The 21,266-nt window shown below is 33.3% G+C and overlaps 2 protein-coding genes across 2 annotated transcripts in view; one reads left to right on the top strand and one right to left on the bottom strand.

The window, feature by feature from the left end:
- The first annotated feature begins 464 nt into the window (after positions 1-464).
- LOC119608692 (peregrin) lies at positions 465-8,037 on the top strand. The gene is made up of 4 exons (XM_037963204.1): positions 465-1,575; positions 1,731-2,986; positions 3,057-3,490; positions 5,414-8,037. The coding sequence occupies exons 1-4, from the start codon at positions 465-467 to the stop codon at positions 7,098-7,100; spliced, it is 4,488 nt and encodes a 1,495-aa protein (XP_037819132.1). The 3' UTR covers positions 7,101-8,037.
- A 5,641-nt stretch (positions 8,038-13,678) lies between these two features.
- LOC119608691 (electron transfer flavoprotein beta subunit lysine methyltransferase-like) overlaps positions 13,679-21,266 on the bottom strand; it is a 54,791-nt gene continuing 47,203 nt past the window's right edge. The window contains exons 2-4 of the mRNA XM_037963203.1: positions 14,362-14,562; positions 14,165-14,295; positions 13,679-14,034 (exon numbers count right to left, since the gene is read on the bottom strand). Coding sequence (XP_037819131.1) covers positions 13,697-14,034; positions 14,165-14,295; positions 14,362-14,562 — 670 coding nt within the window. The 3' untranslated portion in view covers positions 13,679-13,696. The remainder of the gene's footprint in view (positions 14,035-14,164; positions 14,296-14,361; positions 14,563-21,266) is intronic.

The raw sequence follows: 21,266 nt of genomic DNA, 5'->3' as shown, positions 1-21,266 counted from the left end.
GTAAAGAAACGTAACAATATTAATTATAAAACAATATTAATTATAAAAAAGAGATTTATTTAAATTTATTCCATTTATTGTTCTATTTGTTTCAAAATACAACTCTGCATTTAAATGCTTTGAATAAATTCTTATCGGTTATCGGTTACTCAAAGTTCACAGCACTAATGACTTTAGCGCCATTAATATGACAGCGAATTTGCGTGGAAAGAAAGAAACAAGAAGAAAAACGTAAATTAAGTGAATTAATAAAAATTCTACTCCAAAAAATTCTGATTTTTCGAATGAAAAATACAAACTATATGAATAAAATGCAAATTTAACAAATAAAACAAAAAGCAGCGTATGCAGCAATAAACAACTGTAACAACAAATAATTATACACAACAATTTGACAACAAGAAAACTGCAACAGCAGAAGCAAGCAGCAGCAGTTGTACGAAAAAGAAAAACACACACATACAATGGGACTTGACTTCGATGCGTTGGAATATTGCAAAAGTGTGAAAGTAAAACAATCACAACCGCCATACGCGTGTCCCGTACCAAAATGTGATCGTAGCTACAAGTCGGTGATTGGCCTGCAGTACCATTTGCTCAACTATGATCATGATAATCCTCAGCCACTGACACCGGTTATGACGCCAAATCGCAAGAAAGCGCGTCCGCGTGGTGGTACACATTCGACACCAAAAGGTGGCGCTGGAGCTGGCGGAACAGGTGCAGGTGGCGATGATGAACAGAACGGCAGTAAAGGATGTAATAATCGCAATATAACAAATCCTGAATCCTTAGTCTCGTACAATGACGAAGAGCAAACAGTGACGTTTAATGTGGAGGGAAAAAGTGTACGTTTAGGTGTAAATGATCCGTTGCCGTTCATTGAGGAGGAAGAATATGTTGAATTAGTGGAAAGGGGCTGTATAGTAAATGCTGATGCTCCGCCGTTAGAAGAGAATGCGCCATGGGCAAAAGTTAAAGTGCCAGAAGCTCGGTTTCAAGAAATTCCCGATTACAATGTACCAGATGCACCACCTAGACCCTTAGCTTATTACCGTTTCATAGAAAAGTCGGCAGAAGAGCTGGATGGTGAGATCGAATATGATGTCGATGAAGAGGATTCCGCCTGGCTGGAGTGGATGAACGAAGAACGTGAAAAAACCGGTCACAATGCTGTTAATATCGATACAATGGAACTGTTAATGGATCGTTTAGAAAAGGAATCTTATTTTCAAGCTGCCGCCAATGGTACAGCCACAGGAAATGAGGTTGATGACGATGCTGTTTGCTGTATTTGTATGGATGGTGAATGTCAAAATACAAATGTAATTCTATTTTGCGATATGTGTAATTTGGCCGTACATCAAGATTGTTATGGTGTCCCCTACATTCCCGAAGGACAATGGCTGTGTCGGCGTTGTTTACAGTCGCCCAGTACGCCGGTGAATTGTGTGCTTTGTCCCAATACGGGTGGAGCATTCAAACAAACTGATAGGGGTCAATGGGCACATGTTGTGTGTGCTCTATGGATACCTGAAGTTCGTTTTGCCAATACGGTATTTTTGGAACCAATAGGTAAGATAATTACCACTCTTAAAAGGATTAATAAAATGTAAAATCTTAAAGTACTAATCATATCTGCATAAAAATAAATAACTTTATAATGATATTCATGATTTTAAGATAAAACATTGAATTGCTTAGAGTAATTTCAAAATTTTTACATTTAGATTCCATCGAAACCATACCTCCTGCCCGCTGGCGTCTAACGTGTTACGTTTGTAAGGAGAAAGGTTTGGGCGCTTGCATTCAATGTCATCGCAACAGTTGTTACGCGGCTTTTCATGTAACCTGTGCTCAGCAGGCTGGCCTTTACATGACCATGGATGTAAACGAAAATGCTGCTCATAACGACTCCTCTGCACATGTTCAAAAGTATGCTTTCTGTCATGCGCATACTCCTGATCATGCCAAGTCGAAATTAAATCTTAAAGATTTCGAAGATGCTCGTCATAAAATGAAAGAGGCACGTAAGGCGTTGGCGAAAAAACGTTCATCGGCACCAGTGGTTCTTATACCGACTATACCGCCCGACCGCATACAAGAAATAGCAAGTATGGTACACATGCAAAAGAAAAAAGAATTTCTGGACCGACTTGTCGCCTATTGGACAATGAAACGTAAATATCGCAATGGTGTGCCGCTCTTGCGACGACTGCAGTCGCAAGGCAATCATCATGGCGTAATACAGCGTAATGGTATAGAGGGCAGTCCTGACACTTCGGAATTATATCGCCAATTGAAATATTGGCAATGCTTGAGGCAGGATTTGGAAAGAGCTCGTTTACTGTGTGAGTTGGTGAGGAAAAGAGAAAAACTTAAAGCGGCTTATGTGAAAATCTGTGAACAAGTAGTCATGTTAGAAGTAAATCCATTAGAGGCAGTCCTTACCAAGCTCTTAGATGCTTTAGAAGCTCGTGATACTTCAGAAATATTCCGCGAACCTGTAAATACTAGTGAAGTACCCGATTATTTAGATATCGTTAGTCATCCAATGGATTTGGGTACAATGAGAGCGAAACTTAAAACCTACACACACCTCGACCAACTGCAAACCGATTTTGATCTTATGATACAGAACTGTTTGGCCTATAACAACAAGGATACGGTTTTCTATCGTGCTGGTATACGTATGCGAGATCAAGCCAATCCATTGTTTCAACAGGCCCGAGAGGCACTGGCCCGTGAAGGTCTCTTAGATACAAGTCAAACGGACTCGACGGATCATGTCGAAAAAGAAATTGAAGATGAATTACATCAACTATTGGCAGCCACGCCATGTGAGGCTATTGTACAAAAACTCCTTATACTGGCAGATAAATCTCAGGTTTTAAAGAATCCCACGTATCGCACAAAGAAAATCAAGCAAATCCGTCTGGAGATCTCGCGCATGCGCAAGGCAATACAAAAAGCAAGAATGCAAGCTGTAAGTCCACAAATGTTTAACATATATTGTTGTCTCATTTTAAATAATATTTTTCATCTTTAATTTTCAGCGCCACAATGTCAGCTTGGGAGCCAATTCACAAACAGAAGAAGATGAAGAAATGGAAGAGAATCATAATGTTGAAGATATGGATGTTGATATACCAACGCCACCCGTTAAATCTCATACTATCAATCTTCTGCAACAGCAAGATAAATTTGTACAATCAACACCAAAACGCAGTCGAAAAACCGCACGAAATCCGCCTCGTTCTCGTCAACAACATCATCCTACGCGTCAGAATCATCATAATCTCAGCGAAGATGATGATGATGACGACGACAGTCTTCACAATCAGGCAAACGGCAGCGAGGATGAAGAAGATGGCGATGATACAATGGGCGAAGAGTCGAAAGGCGCTAGTAATAATACAACACAAACACCACCTTGTAGTCCAGTTAAAAGTCTAAATAGCAGCGCATCACCTGTTGGCGTCAATAGAAGGTGAGTGTGTATTGTCTATTGTCTCTTAACATTGTTGGTAAGTTCATTATCATGCATCTAATAACAATTTATTTTACATAGTTATTAATAGCTGTAATTCGAATTTGGACATACGTCATCTTTGGAAATGAATGTTAGAATTTTTCTTGAGGGATCATATTTATTTATTGAATAGGCGAAGATTAGATCAAAATGTAAAAAAATGCTTGTTAGTTTCTTGTTATTTACCAAAATATTGGTCCTACATCGACCTACATACATATAACATTCGACTCAGAATGACTTTCTAGGTTGACTAGGCTATGCTCGCCCGTTGTTTGCCCATGTTTACTGTGTAATTAAACTCCAACAAATTTTGGAAGTTTCAGAGACCCGATTTTGGCGTCAGCTTTTCGAGATATCGAGTCCTTAAATTTGTTTGAGATGTTATAATACTACGAAGAAATGAAGGCTTAACGTTTATTATATCTCCATCCTTCTTCGAGAAATTTTCAGATATCCTCCTGACGCCTTCTGATAGCCTTCAACGCAGGTCAATCCTTTAAATAAAAGTATACACTGGTCTCAGGGTTAAAAATGCGTTGACCTGTATAATTCAGCAAAATTTGGTATATGGTCTCAGAACGAAGAAAAAATAATGAAATTATGTTAGAAACACTAGTAATACGATAAATTTAAAGTCATAAATTGTATTGAATGCTTCAAGCTAATGTACTTTGAAAATCTAAAAAATACAATTTGTGCAATTTGTTTGTAGTCAAGTGTGTAGAATAATGTTTTAACAGCTCTAAATACATTTTTCGTATTTTTAATTTGTATTTAAAGAAACTATACATTGAATGCATAAAACTCATATTAGCTAATATTTGGCATGTGTAGATTGGTTACTTATTGTTCAATATATATTATTATAGAGTAGAATAACTATTTTGTTTTCAAATATCATGTTTATTGTTAATATTCCTATAGTTTGAAAGAAACTTTTTTCATTTATATTCTGAGGCAACGCAAGTTTATGTCTGATATATACCCATTTGATCGAAAGAAGAAAACATACTCGGAACTAGATTTGTACTCTTGATTAAAGATTTTTTTGTTCTGACACTTTATAGAGGGGGTTTCTTATTTAAAAGTGGAATGTCACTGAACTATTCTAAACGAAGTTGTCGCTTTTTGCGACACATGACATGTTTCTTAAATTAGTTGGTAAAGCATTTTGATTGATAAAGCTATTGCTCAGTTGAGTACTTTGAATATGGCAAAAAAACTTAAATTTGAATTTTGACGCAATTTTTAGAACATTCCTATACCCGCGTGTGTGTGTAGACCAATTTTAAGCAATCATAATTATAGTTTTTAAAAATGTTAATATTCATAAATGAAACTTAAGCAATATTAAGTTCTAAATTAAATATTATTTTCATGATATATTTCGATTAATATCGCTTATTTGAAAGAATCTATTGTTGTTGTTATTGTTATTGTAACAGTTCGATTGTGGTTGGTTGATACAGCTGTCGCAGGGTTCACAATCTTTGGCCGAGTGTGACTCGTATCGTTTCAGAACGAAGATTCAATTGTCATAAAAACGAGTGTCCGTTTTTGTTGCGGTTTGTTATTAAAAATGTCTTTGTGTGAAACTTATTGTCTTTTAATCCCTTATCTTGTTAAAGTGGACTTGTTCGTTTTATGAAACAAATTTTTAGGTATTTTTTTAAATATGCAAATATTGAATAATTGAATATAAATACATATCTACCTCCTTTTTGTGCAAAAATCAATTTTTAATTTTACACAAAAATATATATTTTTTTTATAAATTTCATATTTTAATTTCCCTCATCCATGACATCAATTAATTTATTCATCTTGAAACGAGATAAAAACAAATTTTAAATATTTCTAACGCACATGCTATTACAGAACTGCGGTGCTGTTTACACGTAAAGCGCAGGCCGCACTTAAACGACCCACAGAGGCGACAGCGTCCACTACGACAACAACTCCCGTTAAGGAGGAAATTCATAACTCTGCCATATCAACACCAGTCTCGACAATGGGTTCTCTCATAACATCCGCAAACAATGCTGCTGCTTCTGCGGCAGCAACAGCTTCTCTTGTCTCCTCAGCCTTATCGTTAAGCAATAAACTAAGTGGTGGCCTTAATCAACTGACGCCGCTGTCGGCCAGCATTAATCAGGTTTCTGCAACCCTGTCATCAGGTAAATCACCGAAGCGTAATGCTCGACATAAAAGGTTAAACGAAATGCGCAACAGTTCTTCAATGTCGCCGAAAAAGTCTCCAAATCGAACAGGTGCGCCACCTGGGGCTGTTACTGGTCTATTGGGATCGACTGCAGCAACAACCACCGCTACATCGTCAATTTTAGGAGCAGCACAACAATCACCTTTGCTACCATCATCATCAGCGCCGCCAACAATACAACCTTTAACACCAGCAACTAATTTAAGTAGTTATCAACATATTCCCGATAAATTTCGAGTTTATCGTACGAACAATGAGCGTGATGTTAGCGAGAGTGATGATGATGACATGAGCGATATCTCTGGTAGTCCATGTAGTAGTTGTTCTGGTTTTAGTGTAAGTGGCAGTGGTTCAGATTACGACTCAAGTGACGACGACGATGACGAAGAAGATGAAGATGACGACGATGAGAAGAGTGAACCAGAGGTGGAGGAAAATAATACCCGTGACAGACCAGATATTGAAATGAATGATAGTACTACAATAGGAGCAGATGATCAAGCCAACAATGGCCAAGCCATGAGTTGCAGTGGCGATAGTGATGTAGGAAATGTTGATGCTGATTCCGATACTCAAACACGAAGCATAACCCGGCGAACACCCACACCTTTAGATAAACGAGCACGTAATGCTATACGTTCCAAACAAAGACGGAGATTAGCATCAACCCAGCCCAGTGCAGATTCAACGCTTACAAACGCTGCTCACAATGCCACTCCTGCTGTTACTACGGCTGCTAAGACGGCAACACGTTCGTCCATTAAACAACGAAACGCTACGCCCACACCAAATAATGTAAATAATACAAAGACACGTAAAAGTCATAATGTAGCTTCAGCGGTGGCGGCCGCAGCAGCTGTTTCTGCCAACAGTAATGGTAAAACGAAAGTGAACAACACAAACAATGAGTCTCCCGACTCAAATAGTACGACGCAGCATTTGTTAAAACCTCCTCTTGAGCCGTTACAGCTGGTCTGGGCAAAATGTCGCGGCTATCCTTGGTATCCAGCCTTGATATTAGATCCAAAAACCCCCAAGGGGTTTGTTTATAATGGCGTGCCATTACCTGCTCCTCCTACCGACGTTTTAGCTTTGCGCAAAAACTATCCACACGATATGGAGGTGTTTTTAGTTTTATTTTTCGATGCCAAACGAACCTGGCAATGGTTACCCGCCGTCAAACTTGAGATACTCGGCATTGACAAGGAATTGGATCAACAGAAACTCGTTGAATCCCGTAAACCCACTGAACGTAAAGCTGTTAAGAAAGCCTATCAGCATGCTTTACATTATCAAAGTCAAGTTTCCGATTTAGAAGGCCAAGGACCGGATCCGATTATGTGAAAGTTAAATTGTTTAAAAATGGTGGCAGAAACGGAATAAGCAACACTTACACATACACACAAACATTAAGAAAAACACATATGCCTCATTTTTTCTCTATTTTACCGCTGTGCTCTTTTTATTAATTATTATATTATTGATTTATTATAAATATATACATACCCACACACACATATATACATATAGAATCATTATTATACATATACTATATATAATAATGATAATTATGATGATATACATAGTTGATGTAATTTTCCCATTTATTTTTTTTTAAATATTTCTTAATTTGTTTGAAAAAATCGTTTTCTTAAATTCTATTCTCTTGTATAACTATTATATATTTAGTTGATTTCTCCTAGAATTAAAACAAACCTATAAATAAGCTCTCATTTAGTTTTTTATTTATTAAATTTAAGATATAAAAAGTGTCTTTGTTTTTTTTTTTTATTAAAAAAAAGAAAATAAAAATTTCTAAAAATTCTTGTCTTTCTCAATTCGAGGCACAAATCTAAAAATTAAAACAAAATGATGAAAGAAAATTTAAGATTTATATAGAAAATAATTGAACAAACTTCTGTATGTATTTATATAGCATGTAAATTTTCTATATTAGAATTTTCAATATTAAAATATTTAAAAATTTATTTTTTGTCCATTTCGAAAAAGAAAATAAACAAAATGTTGTTGCACTTTTATTTCATTTTTCTACAAATAATTTGTTCTAAGTTTTATTATTTGTTTTCTGCTTTTATTTGTAGTTCGAATATCTATAAATATTTTTGTTTTATTAATTCTATTATTACTTTATTGGTATTCTATAACATTTGTATTATAAAAAAAATCGCAACTTTTAAGTAATTCTATTCTTTATTTTCTCTTAGTACTTTTACTATTTTTAAGAATTTTTTGGTAAATAAATATGTACTAATTACGTTTTCCTGTTAAATAACAATTTTTTTTTCTTAAAATTTAGAGAAAGGTCTGTAAAAATGGTTGAAAACCATTTGTTTTTTTTTCGCTAAATTTTTTTCGAAATAATTTAAGAATAAAAACTATTTTCATTATTTTTTACAATGAAAAATGATTTTATTTTTTTCATTTTTTTTGATTTTGTTGCGAAGTGAAGTGAGGGAAGTGTTTTTTAGATTTTATTATAACTTTAAACTCTAATCTGATCAGTTTTAAAGAACTTTTTATAGGAATCTTGTTAATTATATTATTATCTCTTTTAAATCGCTTTTTGGACCTTAATTAAAAAAAAATGGTTCTTGGTTAGGATTGGAAAAGCGATATTAAGTCAACACGGGATTAAAGGCCTATTTTTAAAGAATATGAAATTTTAAAGAATATGAAATATGGAGAGTCTAAGGATTCAATTTGTGGCATCTAATTGTCGTGGTTACGAAAGGGATTTGTAAATTTTGGAGCTAACAGTTTAGAATTTGACTTAAATTTTCTGAGTTCAAGTGTTTAGAAGTATCACAACTGGCTCCACTCGAAATTTCGATAAATTATTATAAAATTTTTATCAAAAGTTTGGTGAAAAAGGTTTCAAATTAGAATTGTAGTTTCATTCCTGAGGTTACTTTTGGATGAATCTATCACGACTGAGATTATCGTGTTGTGAACATATTTCCAACAACTTCTCATTACAAAAGCAGTGTCTTTGAACCTTGAAAAGCACAGATACTGGAAATATTATAGGATATCGTTTACTTTTCTTTAGTCATAATGTAAATTAAAAATTTCAACTTTCCTCTAACATAAATTTAATTTTTTAAATTTCTTTTTTAATAAATTTTATGAAAAAGTTCTTTATATCTATTACCTTTATAATGTTTAAAATGCCCTCCATTAGTTTAATTTAATCTTTAGTTTAATTGTTAAATAAAATATTCAAAATTTCAACTTTAAAATAACTTCAAGAGCTGTTACACTTATTTTTAATTGTTTCTTTAAAATTTTCAAATTTAACAGATCAAAAACATTGATTTGTTAAATTAAACAAAAACTTTTGTCTTTTAATATAAAACCTATTCTTTTATATTTGCAGATTTATAAATGTATTTCAAAATTTAAAGTTCTTCAAATTTTGGCGCTAAATTAAAAAAATATAATTTCAATTAAAAAAAAATGATTTTAATTTAAAATAATAAAATTGTTTCTTCCTCAATTTATAAAAATACACGTGTAAGTTATTTTGTTTATTAATAAATAACATTAATTTAACATTAATTACTTTTAAGTCTTATATTATAAAATAATATTAATATAAAAACTGTAAACAAATTAATTGTAAAAGAAAAACATTTATTAAGTTTTAAATGTTTCCTTTTTTGTTTTTAACTATTTTTTTTTGTATTAAACCCTTTTCCACATTTTAAAAATTGTGGTTATTTTATTTATCATAAAACAAAAAAACTAATAAAATCATTTGTAATATATTATTATAAAAACTACAATAAATTAGAATTAAGCTAAGAAAATGTTTGTATGTAATTCGCAAACATTGTAGTTGTTTATTGATTAGAATTTAAAGTAAATACTCGTGAATAAATAAAAAGAAATAAATATTTAAATATTCACAAATAGTAAGAAACCAATTGAAATTTGATTATTAATTGTAAAATTTACATTCAAGATGCTCTTAAAATGCAAGAAAATAAAACAAAACTAAATGTTAACGATATATCTTGTGAATTTTATTATATTTGTTACTAGCCGAAGGGATCTGATCTAAGCGTATGGGCGAGTGTTTATGATAATGTGTACTTTCATGATCACTTGCTCTAATGAGTTTGGAAGTATTAATGTTCTTCATATAAGTTACCCAATTACCCTAATAAGTTATCTTTTTGTACTATTAATTAGAAATATATCCATGATATTTTAGTGTCTATCTAAAAACAAGTAGGAAAGTATAGTCGGGCATGGCCGACCATATAATACCCTACACCATGAGTATATTTTAAAAATTTTTATTTTTCACAAGAAACTTTTATGTTGAATTTTACCTTAATTCCAAAGTATTTAAGCAATTTATTGATAAAAAACAAATTTTCTAAATGAGGCTTTATATAGGAGTATAGGTAAAACATGGGCCGATCCTCATTAAATTTGGGAACAGGATGTATTTTTAAATAATAGTTAATTATGTTGAGTTTCATTGCGATACAAATGGTTACAAGTCAATTTTAAACGTTTAAGACATTTTTTGAAGGGGGGTTTGTATGGGGGCTAGGGTCAAATAAGGGCCGATCATTACGAAAATCTGCAGTGTCATTTATACTTATATAAAACTTATTTGTGCCAATTTTTAGAGAGATAATAGCATATTTGACGTAATTAGGGCATAAAAAGCCCAAATCGGGAGGTACGGTTGTATGGGGGCTATGTGAAATAATTTCAACAATTTTCTATAGGCTTCGTCCTTGTGCCAAAAAACATGCTTGGCCCAAATTTCATCAAATTATCTTGAAAATTGCGGCCTGTACCTTGCGCACAAGGTTTACATGGACAGCCAGCCAGCCGGACAGACGGACGGACATGTCTTTATCAACTCAAAATGTGATTCTGAGTCTATCGGTATTCTTAAAGGTGGGTGTAGGACCAATATTTTTGTGTGTTACAAACATCAGCACAAACGTATAATACCCTCCCCACTATAGTGTGTAGGGTATAAACACCAAAATGTATAAATAGGAAATACTTTTGCAGAGAGATCTTACCGAAAGAAGAGTGATTTGCGTAATTTGCGGAAATCGGATACAAGTTCTCATATTTAAGTAGAACATACTCCATTGCCATATCGATAGAATAATGAAGCATAATTTAAATTATGGCTGTGCTTTGTAACAATATATAAAATAAACGAGTCATGTTTTCCTTCACAGTTCCAACAACAAAGATGATCAAATGTTTGATATGAAAGAGGCTTTGAATATTACTCTCCGTTCTTGTAGAGCAGATTAACCATACGATCTAACTTGCGTCCATTCCTTTCAAGAGCCAAGAACATTCTAAAAGCATCATCAATTCGAAAATCATAATTTAGTTAGCGTAATATCTATCTACCAGCGTAATATCTTTGACTTGTTTCCTGATGACTTCTTATCTGCGATGGGTAGTCATCTTGACGTGATGCAGATGCTAAAGAGCAATGATCTGTAGAGCTATGCTGGAGGGAATGGCCATTACAATTTGCTATTCCTGGTATTGTCACCCATTCCAGACAGGTCTGCTTTGAGCGTGAAACTAAAAACTGTCCTCCCCCTGTCTGGGAGCGTCTGTTTCTCTATGGGACAGACATCAGACGATGTGTATTGTCCGTCCAAATCTACCAGCGTCTGTTCCCATATTGTTCGGCTAGTTTAATCTGGCAGTAGGTTAAAAATGCACCTGTCAGTATGACAAAAAAAAAAAAAATGGAGGAAAAGAAAGAGGCATGCCTCGAGTCAGGGAATTCATAATCTCTGGCGACCCTACTTCCACAGCGTCGGTAATGGGCTGTGGAAAGTCGAACGCGACTGTTACCCAATCTAGTCAGGCGGATACACCGGGTCAGGCTAGATTGCGAGCTACCATCGTCGCAGGAGGTCAGTTTGGCACACCTCAGGCTGGCTGAATGTAACAAATTCAAAACTATTCGTAGTTGCTCACCAAGTGGCGAGGTACATCTGGACTTCTCATCAAGTACCTCCAAAGCTGCTGCAGCCAAGGCCTTAATAGCGGTTTGGGCTGCAGCAGGAACTTCGAATCGTGAAAACGTAAGCGGCGCCAAAGCGGAACGTTGAGAGGAAAAAGCAGCATCTGCAAGCCAGCAGCTAGGGACGAAACGTCCTAAACTCGCGAAGAAGTACATGACGCGCTCTTTCAGCGAGGTTGCCAAAAACAGCCTTGGTCGAGCCGTCATTGAGCGAAGCGACGCGGTCGGATCCATATCCCAGTCTAACTGGGATGTGATGAAGCAAAAGCTAATAAGAGTGTTCTGACAAAAGAACCCAGGCACTCCTCCTCAATGCGATGACGCTGGATGGTTCCAGGGTCACGTTAAATTAATGACTTGTGCTTTGCGGTGCTGCTCAAGTCTGTCATTTCACTTTTGGGTGAGGTATGGGATGTAGTGCCTCGACCGTCAGAACTCCCCACCCCGAACAGATCTTGGAGACTGCAAAGTTATAAGGGTTTCAGAGGCTAATGGACCTTCAGGACATGTGATCGTCGTCCTGAACAAGGCAGATTTATCTGCTATCAAACGAGTCGCCAACTGGCTGAGGTGAAGATGAAATCGACGCATTTACTGGTATCTCCCTTACAAGCTGTAAGTCACTGGTACATCCTGAACTATATGAAATGGATCAACTCTGATGGTTCAGTGAAACCACCTGCCTCACTTCGATGTCAATTTGGCCTCTGTCCAAGCTTATTATTATGCTTTCGCAGGAAACACATCAGTCATAAAGGGACACTGTACAATTGACAATCATGCCAGAAGAATGGGTCTCGAATATTAAGACTACTTTAGGAGTTGTAATAATGAGGCGGAAGAGGAAACAATACCTCACCTTCACCATTGCTTATCATTCAATGAAAGCAGGGAACATTATTTTGGCTTTGCTGCTCTATCTTGTTTGGATGAGCTATCTGGGATATGCCTTAAAAATATCCTAAACTTTGTGAATCAAACCGGCTGGTTTTAATCTGGAAGTAGAGAGTAATACTTAAATGGACTCCTACGACCACTAGGGTATCACAACGGGGCAGCAACTAGGTGGACCCATGTGAGCTACTCATGATTGATTTACCTTCCTGAACTTATTAAAAGAGCAATAAGTTTACTGTCTCTAAAACTGCACATTTTCTAAAAAGGAAACTTAATTGGCTTTCCGTAGATCGATCGCTATGGAAGCTATTATAACGATTCTTAAGTAAATTGCTGACTAAAATATCCTCCGAGACATGTTATCTGTATCATCTACCATCATGGTGTTATTGTAATCTCAGAGACTAGAGATACTACTAACATCTAGGATCAGCCGACACCTTAAACTGGAGGAGTCGATTGACTCATCGTAGTGAAACACGTGAGTCTGTGCCCTGCTGCAGACTACACAAATACTAAAGACTGATGTGGCTGCGCGACTAGTGTTGAGGAATACACTGAACCTGTTGGTTGTCTCTCCAACAATTCAGTACTAGGGGATTGCCTCTTCCTATGTCGGGGAATTATCAGGTTAACAATTGGTAGTTATCTGCATTTAATGAATTATCTTTATACAAGAATATGGAAAATGGTGGAATTTAGGGAAAATCTTCTTGGTTTAGACCCAAACAAGGTGTATTAGTAGTGCCTCATTATTTCGGGGAAGTCTTTGGTGTTGTTGCCATAAAATCAGTTGTTATATTTTGACAACTTTAGAAAAATGTTTCCTTGGATTTTGCAATAAGTTTTAGTTTATATCCAAGTTTTTTAAAAATACCGAGGTAATCAAGCAATTTCTCACAATTTACCGGATATTTCCGATGGAGACTGAGATATCTATAATTTGACATTAAACGAAATAAATTTATTTGCAATATTATATTGTTCTTAAACTTTATTGAAATCTCCAAACATTAACATACTTAAAGCCTCTATTTTCTATACAACAATTTTCAGTCAGTTTATAGGTGGTTAATTTTTTCATAAAATTCAAACGATTCTCCGTTAAACCATGACGTCCGGGATCACCAATAAAAATTAATTTACCCTCACTGCTACACTTGTGCAACCATGGCAAAAGAATTTCAGCAATTTCTTCATCATAGAATAGGTCACCTATGAAAATAATATCTTCGGAAATATTCGAACCAATTAAATTATCACTTGAGGTTTGTAACTTTTCTAAATTAATTCCATTTAATTTTGCATTGAGCAGAGCAGCATAGCTGGCAGCTGTAATAGAAGAAATCAAAGTTAATGATATATATATATAATGATATATAATATATTTTTCAGATGTCATATGTTTGTATATCCATATTAGTATATACAAAGTATTTGGACCATTCCATATTATACTTACCATCATCAATATCATTAGCTACAGCATATTTTGCATCTTTCATTATTGCAGCTATAGAAGTGGCACCACAACCACTGCCTACATCTAAAATGGACTTGTTCCTAACCACATCTGGATTTTCCAAAACAAATCTGAAAAGCAAGAGATCATTTGAAAACATAAAATTTAATATCTTTTTAAAATTGTGGGCTAATTACTTGCTTAAAGCTTGACCTCCCGGCCAATAGAATGCCCAAAATGGATCATTTTCAAATATACGATTTTCCACATCCAGTTGAGGTTCGTGAAAAAGTCTACATTCAGGTGTTATTAAATACAGTGATATTTCCGGTGTCAAATGTTCACGTGATATTTTTGTCTCTTTCAATATATTCTCTTCGATTTGTTTGTTTTGTAATCTAGAATTATTGAAACAGGGAAATGTAATTATTAATACTACAACAAATCGTAGATGTTTTTTATTATTTTAAAATTTAATTAAATTTATATTAAAAAACAAATCTTGTTTATTTGTTGTTCAAACGCAATAACAAACAATATTGAAATACTCAATAGACGTACTTAGTTTGATGGATTGTCTTGTTGGCGGTCTGGTCAGTAATTCTCGATGTGCGTATATTATAGTAATTATTGTTGTTTTTTCAAATTTATATGAAAGCAACAAAAAAATGTAAGATCATTATGCGATAATGACTACTTTAATACAGTCTTTTGCAAAATTTTTAAGTACAGTTAATATCTTTATAAATTACTAGTTATACTCAGTGTGCATTGCTACACTAAATGATTGTGAATGTTCTAAATATAATAGTATTCCAGATATACAATATTTTACATATGAGAGATGCCACGCAAATTATTGCAAGTTTGCCAATATTTGCGAACGTTAATTAAAGTTTTGATATAATCTATGACAAATTTGAATAATCTAAGAGTTTCCCATATATACGAAATTTTGTAGTTAATTCCTATGGGAGGTGCTAAGCCCCCCATTGAAAGTCCGCCCGTTATTTTCTAAATGTTCATGAATGTCATAGTTCTTCATGTAAAATTTGAAGATTCTAGCTCTAATAGTTATACGAATTTTTCTATTTAATTCATATGGGAGGTGCCGCTCCCCTCATTGGTAGTCCGCCAATTTTTTACTCAAATTATTTACATGGATGTTAAAGTTCATCGTGCAAAATTTCCAAATTTAAGGTTTCCAAGATAAATGAATTTTTTGGGAGGTGCCACGCTCCCTGCTGCTACTCCGCCCACTTTTTGTCCTAAATAATCATATTGATACTAAAGTGGCTCCGACAAAATTTGAGGACTCTGTTATATTATCTCAAATATACGGATTTAATATTCTCTTAATATGGGCGTGACACCTCGCCCACTTGAAATTTCAAATAAAAATTAGCCTATAACCTCTTCCAGACATACAGGAAGACACTGTGAAAATTTCAAAACTTTAAATATACAAACATACAAACACACATTAATTTTTATATACATATATAGATTTGTGAACTTTATCTATGCCCATGGTTAAAACCGAGTTTCATCGTACTTAAAATATGCCAAAAACACTTTCAGAGTCGATAATGCGATGTTTGTGCGCTCGACAATTCATCATTGAAATTTGGTATACATGTTGTTTTTGGACGAACCTTATAGATTTCGACCGATACAATTGTGCCTTCAGAATATTAATTAACACTTATAAATTTGTTAATTATGCATCCAGATCTACCAAATTTGGCTCCAGGAGTTCTATATAAACACAAATCATACTGTGAAGTATGGCATCAGAACAACAACCCGGAATACCTTTTCCAAATCATCTCTAAGGATCGGTTCATATTTGATATTAGCCTCCAAGCTCTTTATCAGAAAATCAGTTTATCGTTAATCGTATGATTTACTATTAAAAATTCTATCAAACTCTGAAGAGTTTGCTCCATAATTGAGCCAAGGCTCTATTGGGCCATCTTCTACAAAACAGTTTAATGGTATACGCACACTTGGGACGAACGACGAATTTCGTATAGCACGACGAACTAGTCGACAAAAATTCGTTGCGTAAATTCGTCGAATGGAACACAATCAAATTATTCGTACTGCGAATTCGTTTCAAAATTTGTAAGAAAAAAGTAAGAAAAAGGAACAAAAATTATATTTTTGTGAATCTCCACGATTTTGAGATAATTTTAACAGCTTTAAAATATATTCGAACATTATTTCGAAATTAGAAAATGTAAGAAATTGCCCTCGAAAAGAACTAAAATTATATTTTTTGTGAATATCCCCAATTTTGGGATTATTTTAACAGCTTCAAATTTTTTTCGAACATTACTTCGAATTTTCGAACTTAATTTTAAATATTCCAACATAGCATTGTAGTGTCATCAAGTGTACTCCAGATTGCCAAATTTCAGACAATTCGGGCCACGAGAACTGGTTTTAATGGCTTTGAAAATTTTTAGAATTTTAGTTTTTATGACCCAGAGATTATTTTAAGAGCATAAAAAATTGTTCGAACATAACTTCGAATTTTCGAACATAATATTGTATTGTCATTAGCTCACATTAGCATCATTAACTCACAACCGCCAAATTTCAGCAAATTCTGGCTACCGGAATTGGTTTTAAAAAAATTTCCCCCAATTAATTCGTCGTTCGTCTGCGTAAGAAATAGAAATAAACCTATCGCATAGTTCGTTACGTACGACGAATTTCGTCATACGCAATGATTGTGTACATTTTCATATACCCAAGTGTGTTCTATTTCTGACGACGAATATTCGTTGCGAAAAATTCGTCGTTCGTCCCAATTGTGCGTATACTATAATTGTTATCGCTTTAGAATTAATATCGGTTATGTAATAGAATTCGATAACAATATATTTATAATGAATGCTATACTAAAACCATAATTGACCAACAACTTAGCAGGTGTAGGTATCATATAGTCGAGCATACCCGACATTATTTTCTTACTGGTTAAATATTTGAGTTTGTGTAGGAACAAATAACTACATATTAGACGTACGCAATAAGTGCGAATAATTGGCCTTAATTAAAAATTCATTATTTTATTTCAGTCATTTTAAATAAAATATGTATGTATATAAAAATTGCAATAAAAATGTATTAAATAAAAAACAAATTGACTGTTTAAACAAGTTATTGATTGTTTAAAGATACATATATGGAAAAAATAACACAGGCCAACGAAAGTTTTGTAAAAACTTTGAAACCAATTCGACTGATTTTAATGTATTGGTTAGCTGCTGAAACAGAATCTGATATCAGTTTTTATACCCACCATCAAAAAAGATGTATATATATTGATTTTTTCATTCCGTTTGTAACACATAGAAATATTGGTCATACCCATAAAAGTATACATATTCTGGGTCCTTATTAAATTCTAAGCCGATCTGGCCATGTCCGTCTGTTGAAAGCTCGATAGAGTCCGAACGGAATGAGCTAATGGGTTGAAATTTTCCATAAATATTCTCTATAGATAAGGTTTATTTGGTATTGAAAATTGGCAATATCGGTCCACGGTTTCGGATAGCCCCCATACAAGTGGACCCCCGAAAAACAGCTTTAACGGGCATATCTGTTTTAAAAGTATCAATGAAATTCGACATAAATAAGTTTCATATGATCCAAAAACTCCCTACCAAATTTTATACGGATCGGACCATAATTGACCCTACCCCCCATATAAGGTCCCCTTCGGAAAATCTCTATAAAGCTCATTATTGGCTTAAAAATACGAATATAGTGATGAAATTGGATACACATAAGTCTCATGCGAGTCAAAATCTCTCTACCAATTTTATATGGATCGGTAAATAATTGACCCTACCCCCCTAGATCCCCTTCAGAAAATGACTTTAACGCTAATTACTGTCTTAAAAATACGAGTATAGTAATGAAATTCGATACACATAAGTTCCATACGAGCCAAAATCTATCAATTTTTATGTGGATCGGTCCATAATTGACCCTACCCTCCATATAAGGTCCCCTTGAAAAAACGACCTTAACGCTCATTACTTTCTTAAAAATACGAGTAAAGCAATGAAATTTGGCATAAGTAAGTCTCTTACGAGCAAAATCCTCTCTAGCAAATTTTATGTGGATCGGTCCATAATAGACCCTATCCCCATATAAGGTCCCCTCCAGATAAATACTTTAACGGCAAAAGCTAAGAAACTTTTATAGGAACGTAAATCTTCCTACCGGAAAGTGTCGGGAACTGATATTCGATGTAAACATGTTTTATATGAACAAACACCGTCTAAAAAAAAATTATGAAAATTTTTATAAAAACAGTCAATAATTCACCCTTCTCTTCAGTAAATTTGATGAGTAATATCACCCTGATGTTTATAGGAGAGCATTCCTTTTACGGCATACGGTTTGATGGTATATTAGATTCGGCATAGCCAAACATAGCACTTTTCTCTATCACCCCAAATTTCTCGAAAATGTTCATATATTACGGACATTTTATATACTTAATTATAAAAATATATTTACGTTTAAGGGTTAATCATCAACATCCTAAGTTTCATTTGAATCGGTTAAAAACAAGATAATATTTTAATATGGTTTAAAGAAAATTTCCCAATATTGCATACATAGCTTGACTTTAATCTTCATAGTTGTAACATTATTCGATTTTACTAAAACTTCAGATGTATGTTTGCACACATCTGAAATTGTATGTTCTGTAAAGGTTTTTTTGAGGAATTGAGGTAAATTCAAATCGGAGATTCCGCTAATCTATGAGAGATATCGTGCTAATTTCATTACTATTTTATTCCCTTCTTTCTTGTTCATAAGTCACATGGAGATTTTCTTAAAATTTTAAAATCGTCCGAAATTTTTTCAGAATACACTTTTATAACTTAAAGTTTAAGTCTAGAATTGATCAGTATTCGCAATTTCTGTAAAATTAAAGAATTGAATATTTGAGACACAGGTATATACATAAAACCAAATAATGTTAGGATAAGTGGAAATTGTTTAAAAACACCAATTTAATACTTAAGAAAGTATGACATACCCCGACTATAAGATACATATATTTTATGGGGTCGCTTGCGCAATTGAAACTTGTAGGCATCATAAATTAATCTATAAAATTTTCACATATTTTATTGAAATCTTATTTAATGTTTTAATATACATTTATTATTTTAAAATTACAAAAAATTTACCAAAAATTCAATACTAATTTCCAAATGTTATGAAATTCAACTTCATTCATATAAGAAACAAAAAGATTCACAAAAATGCTTTTGTTGCTAAGCGCACTTTTTGTTCACAATCAAAACTCAAAGTCCGCCAACAAAATAACTTTACAGTTTTTTTTTATGGCAAAAGTATTAATTATGCGAACGCACTTCTGGGTATCAATCAGTGGCAGTCAAAGACTACGTTCGTTTAACCACATATTCGAACTCATGCTCTAAAATACTATATTTTACACCTTTTTCTTTACTTTTCAAATACACAAACAAAATGTGTTACCTTACCTTTTATGGTAAAACATCGTGTGAATTTTTCAATAAATTATTTAAACAATAATTTTTCTTTGTATAATACATACATACTTACATACAAGCATGCATACATAATAATTTATTATTGTAAATTTAAAAAGTAATCTCATTTATTATTAACATTATAATTAGTTTAATGCCCGTGTATTAATATCGATTTGATTTTAAAAATAATTCTGAGAATTTCCAAAATAAATTTAAACGTCTGAAATCGAAATTCCGATGATTCACCTACATTTGGGGGGCAACTTTAACAACCGGTAATATAATATGTACAGTGATGAGTAAAAGTGTAATGAACATTACAATCTAAATCTGAGGTTTGGGAGTTTAAATAGCGTAACTTGAATATAAGTATTCACTCTCCGATCAATTCACTTTATTTCATACTATAGTGGTAAATATGTGAGTTTAACTAAAACAAGGAATACTATTGAAATAGTGCTTTAAAATTATTTTGGTTTTGATATTAAAAGAGGATAAACTTGATTTCGGATCAACATAACCCGCTAAAACTAGCGCAGCCCAGATTCTTCTACTTAATACAAATAATATAAACATATGTTGTGTAAAAAGCTAGAGTTCAAATAAACTTTGATCACTTTTGCTTATCACTGTAAAATAAAACATAAAGACATACATAAATTCTCTGCATAAATTTAGTATTCAAATATTTAACTACCATCGTCGCCGTACTAATTCAAATTTCAATATGGTCTTACTTGAACTTTAACAATAAATATGTGTGTGTGTCTGTGTTTATTTTACCTAAAACTTGTGAAAACGTACTTTAAGGTCTTTTGGAGCGTTTAACTAGTACATATTTTTAAAAATCGTACAGTAGTAGATTTGCATAATTTATAAGAAACGTTGTTTCCATCACGTGCGAAATTTATTGAATGAAATTCAAGTTTTACTATAATTGTACTAAGAAATTTAAATTTATAAAAATCCCCAAAATCATTGATAAATTTTGAATGGCATAAATTACGTAAACGTAATTTTGTTATGGTTAATATTGATATTTATTAAAACAATTGTTTAATTTTTTTTTCAACTGCGGAAACTTGTTTGTGAATCTAATTAATTGGAATAATACGACGATATTGTTTAACGCAAACGATATTAAATGACAATGAATCATGGTTAATAAGTAGTAAAAGTATAATTCTCAAAGCTTCATTTTTTCATCTTTTACCAATTTGTTCATATATAGATAGATAGATAGATAGATAGATAGATAGATAGATAGATAGATAGATAGATAGATAGATAGATAGATAGATAGATAGATAGATAGATAGATAGATAGATAGATAGATAGATAGATAGATAGATAGATAGATAGATAGATAGATAGATAGATAGATAGATAGATAGATAGATAGATAGATAGATAGATAGATAGATAGATAGATAGATAGATAGATAGATAGATAGATAGATAGATAGATAGATAGATAGATAGATAGATAGATAGATAGATAGATAGATAGATAGATAGATAGATAGATAGATAGATAGATAGATAG

The sequence above is a fragment of the Lucilia sericata genome, unplaced genomic scaffold (assembly GCF_015586225.1).
Source record: "Lucilia sericata isolate MDLA Ls3-8-SP2 unplaced genomic scaffold, ASM1558622v1 Contig000870F_arrow, whole genome shotgun sequence".
NCBI lineage: Eukaryota > Metazoa > Arthropoda > Insecta > Diptera > Calliphoridae > Lucilia > Lucilia sericata.
This window is presented reverse-complemented; position numbering and strand designations above follow the sequence as displayed.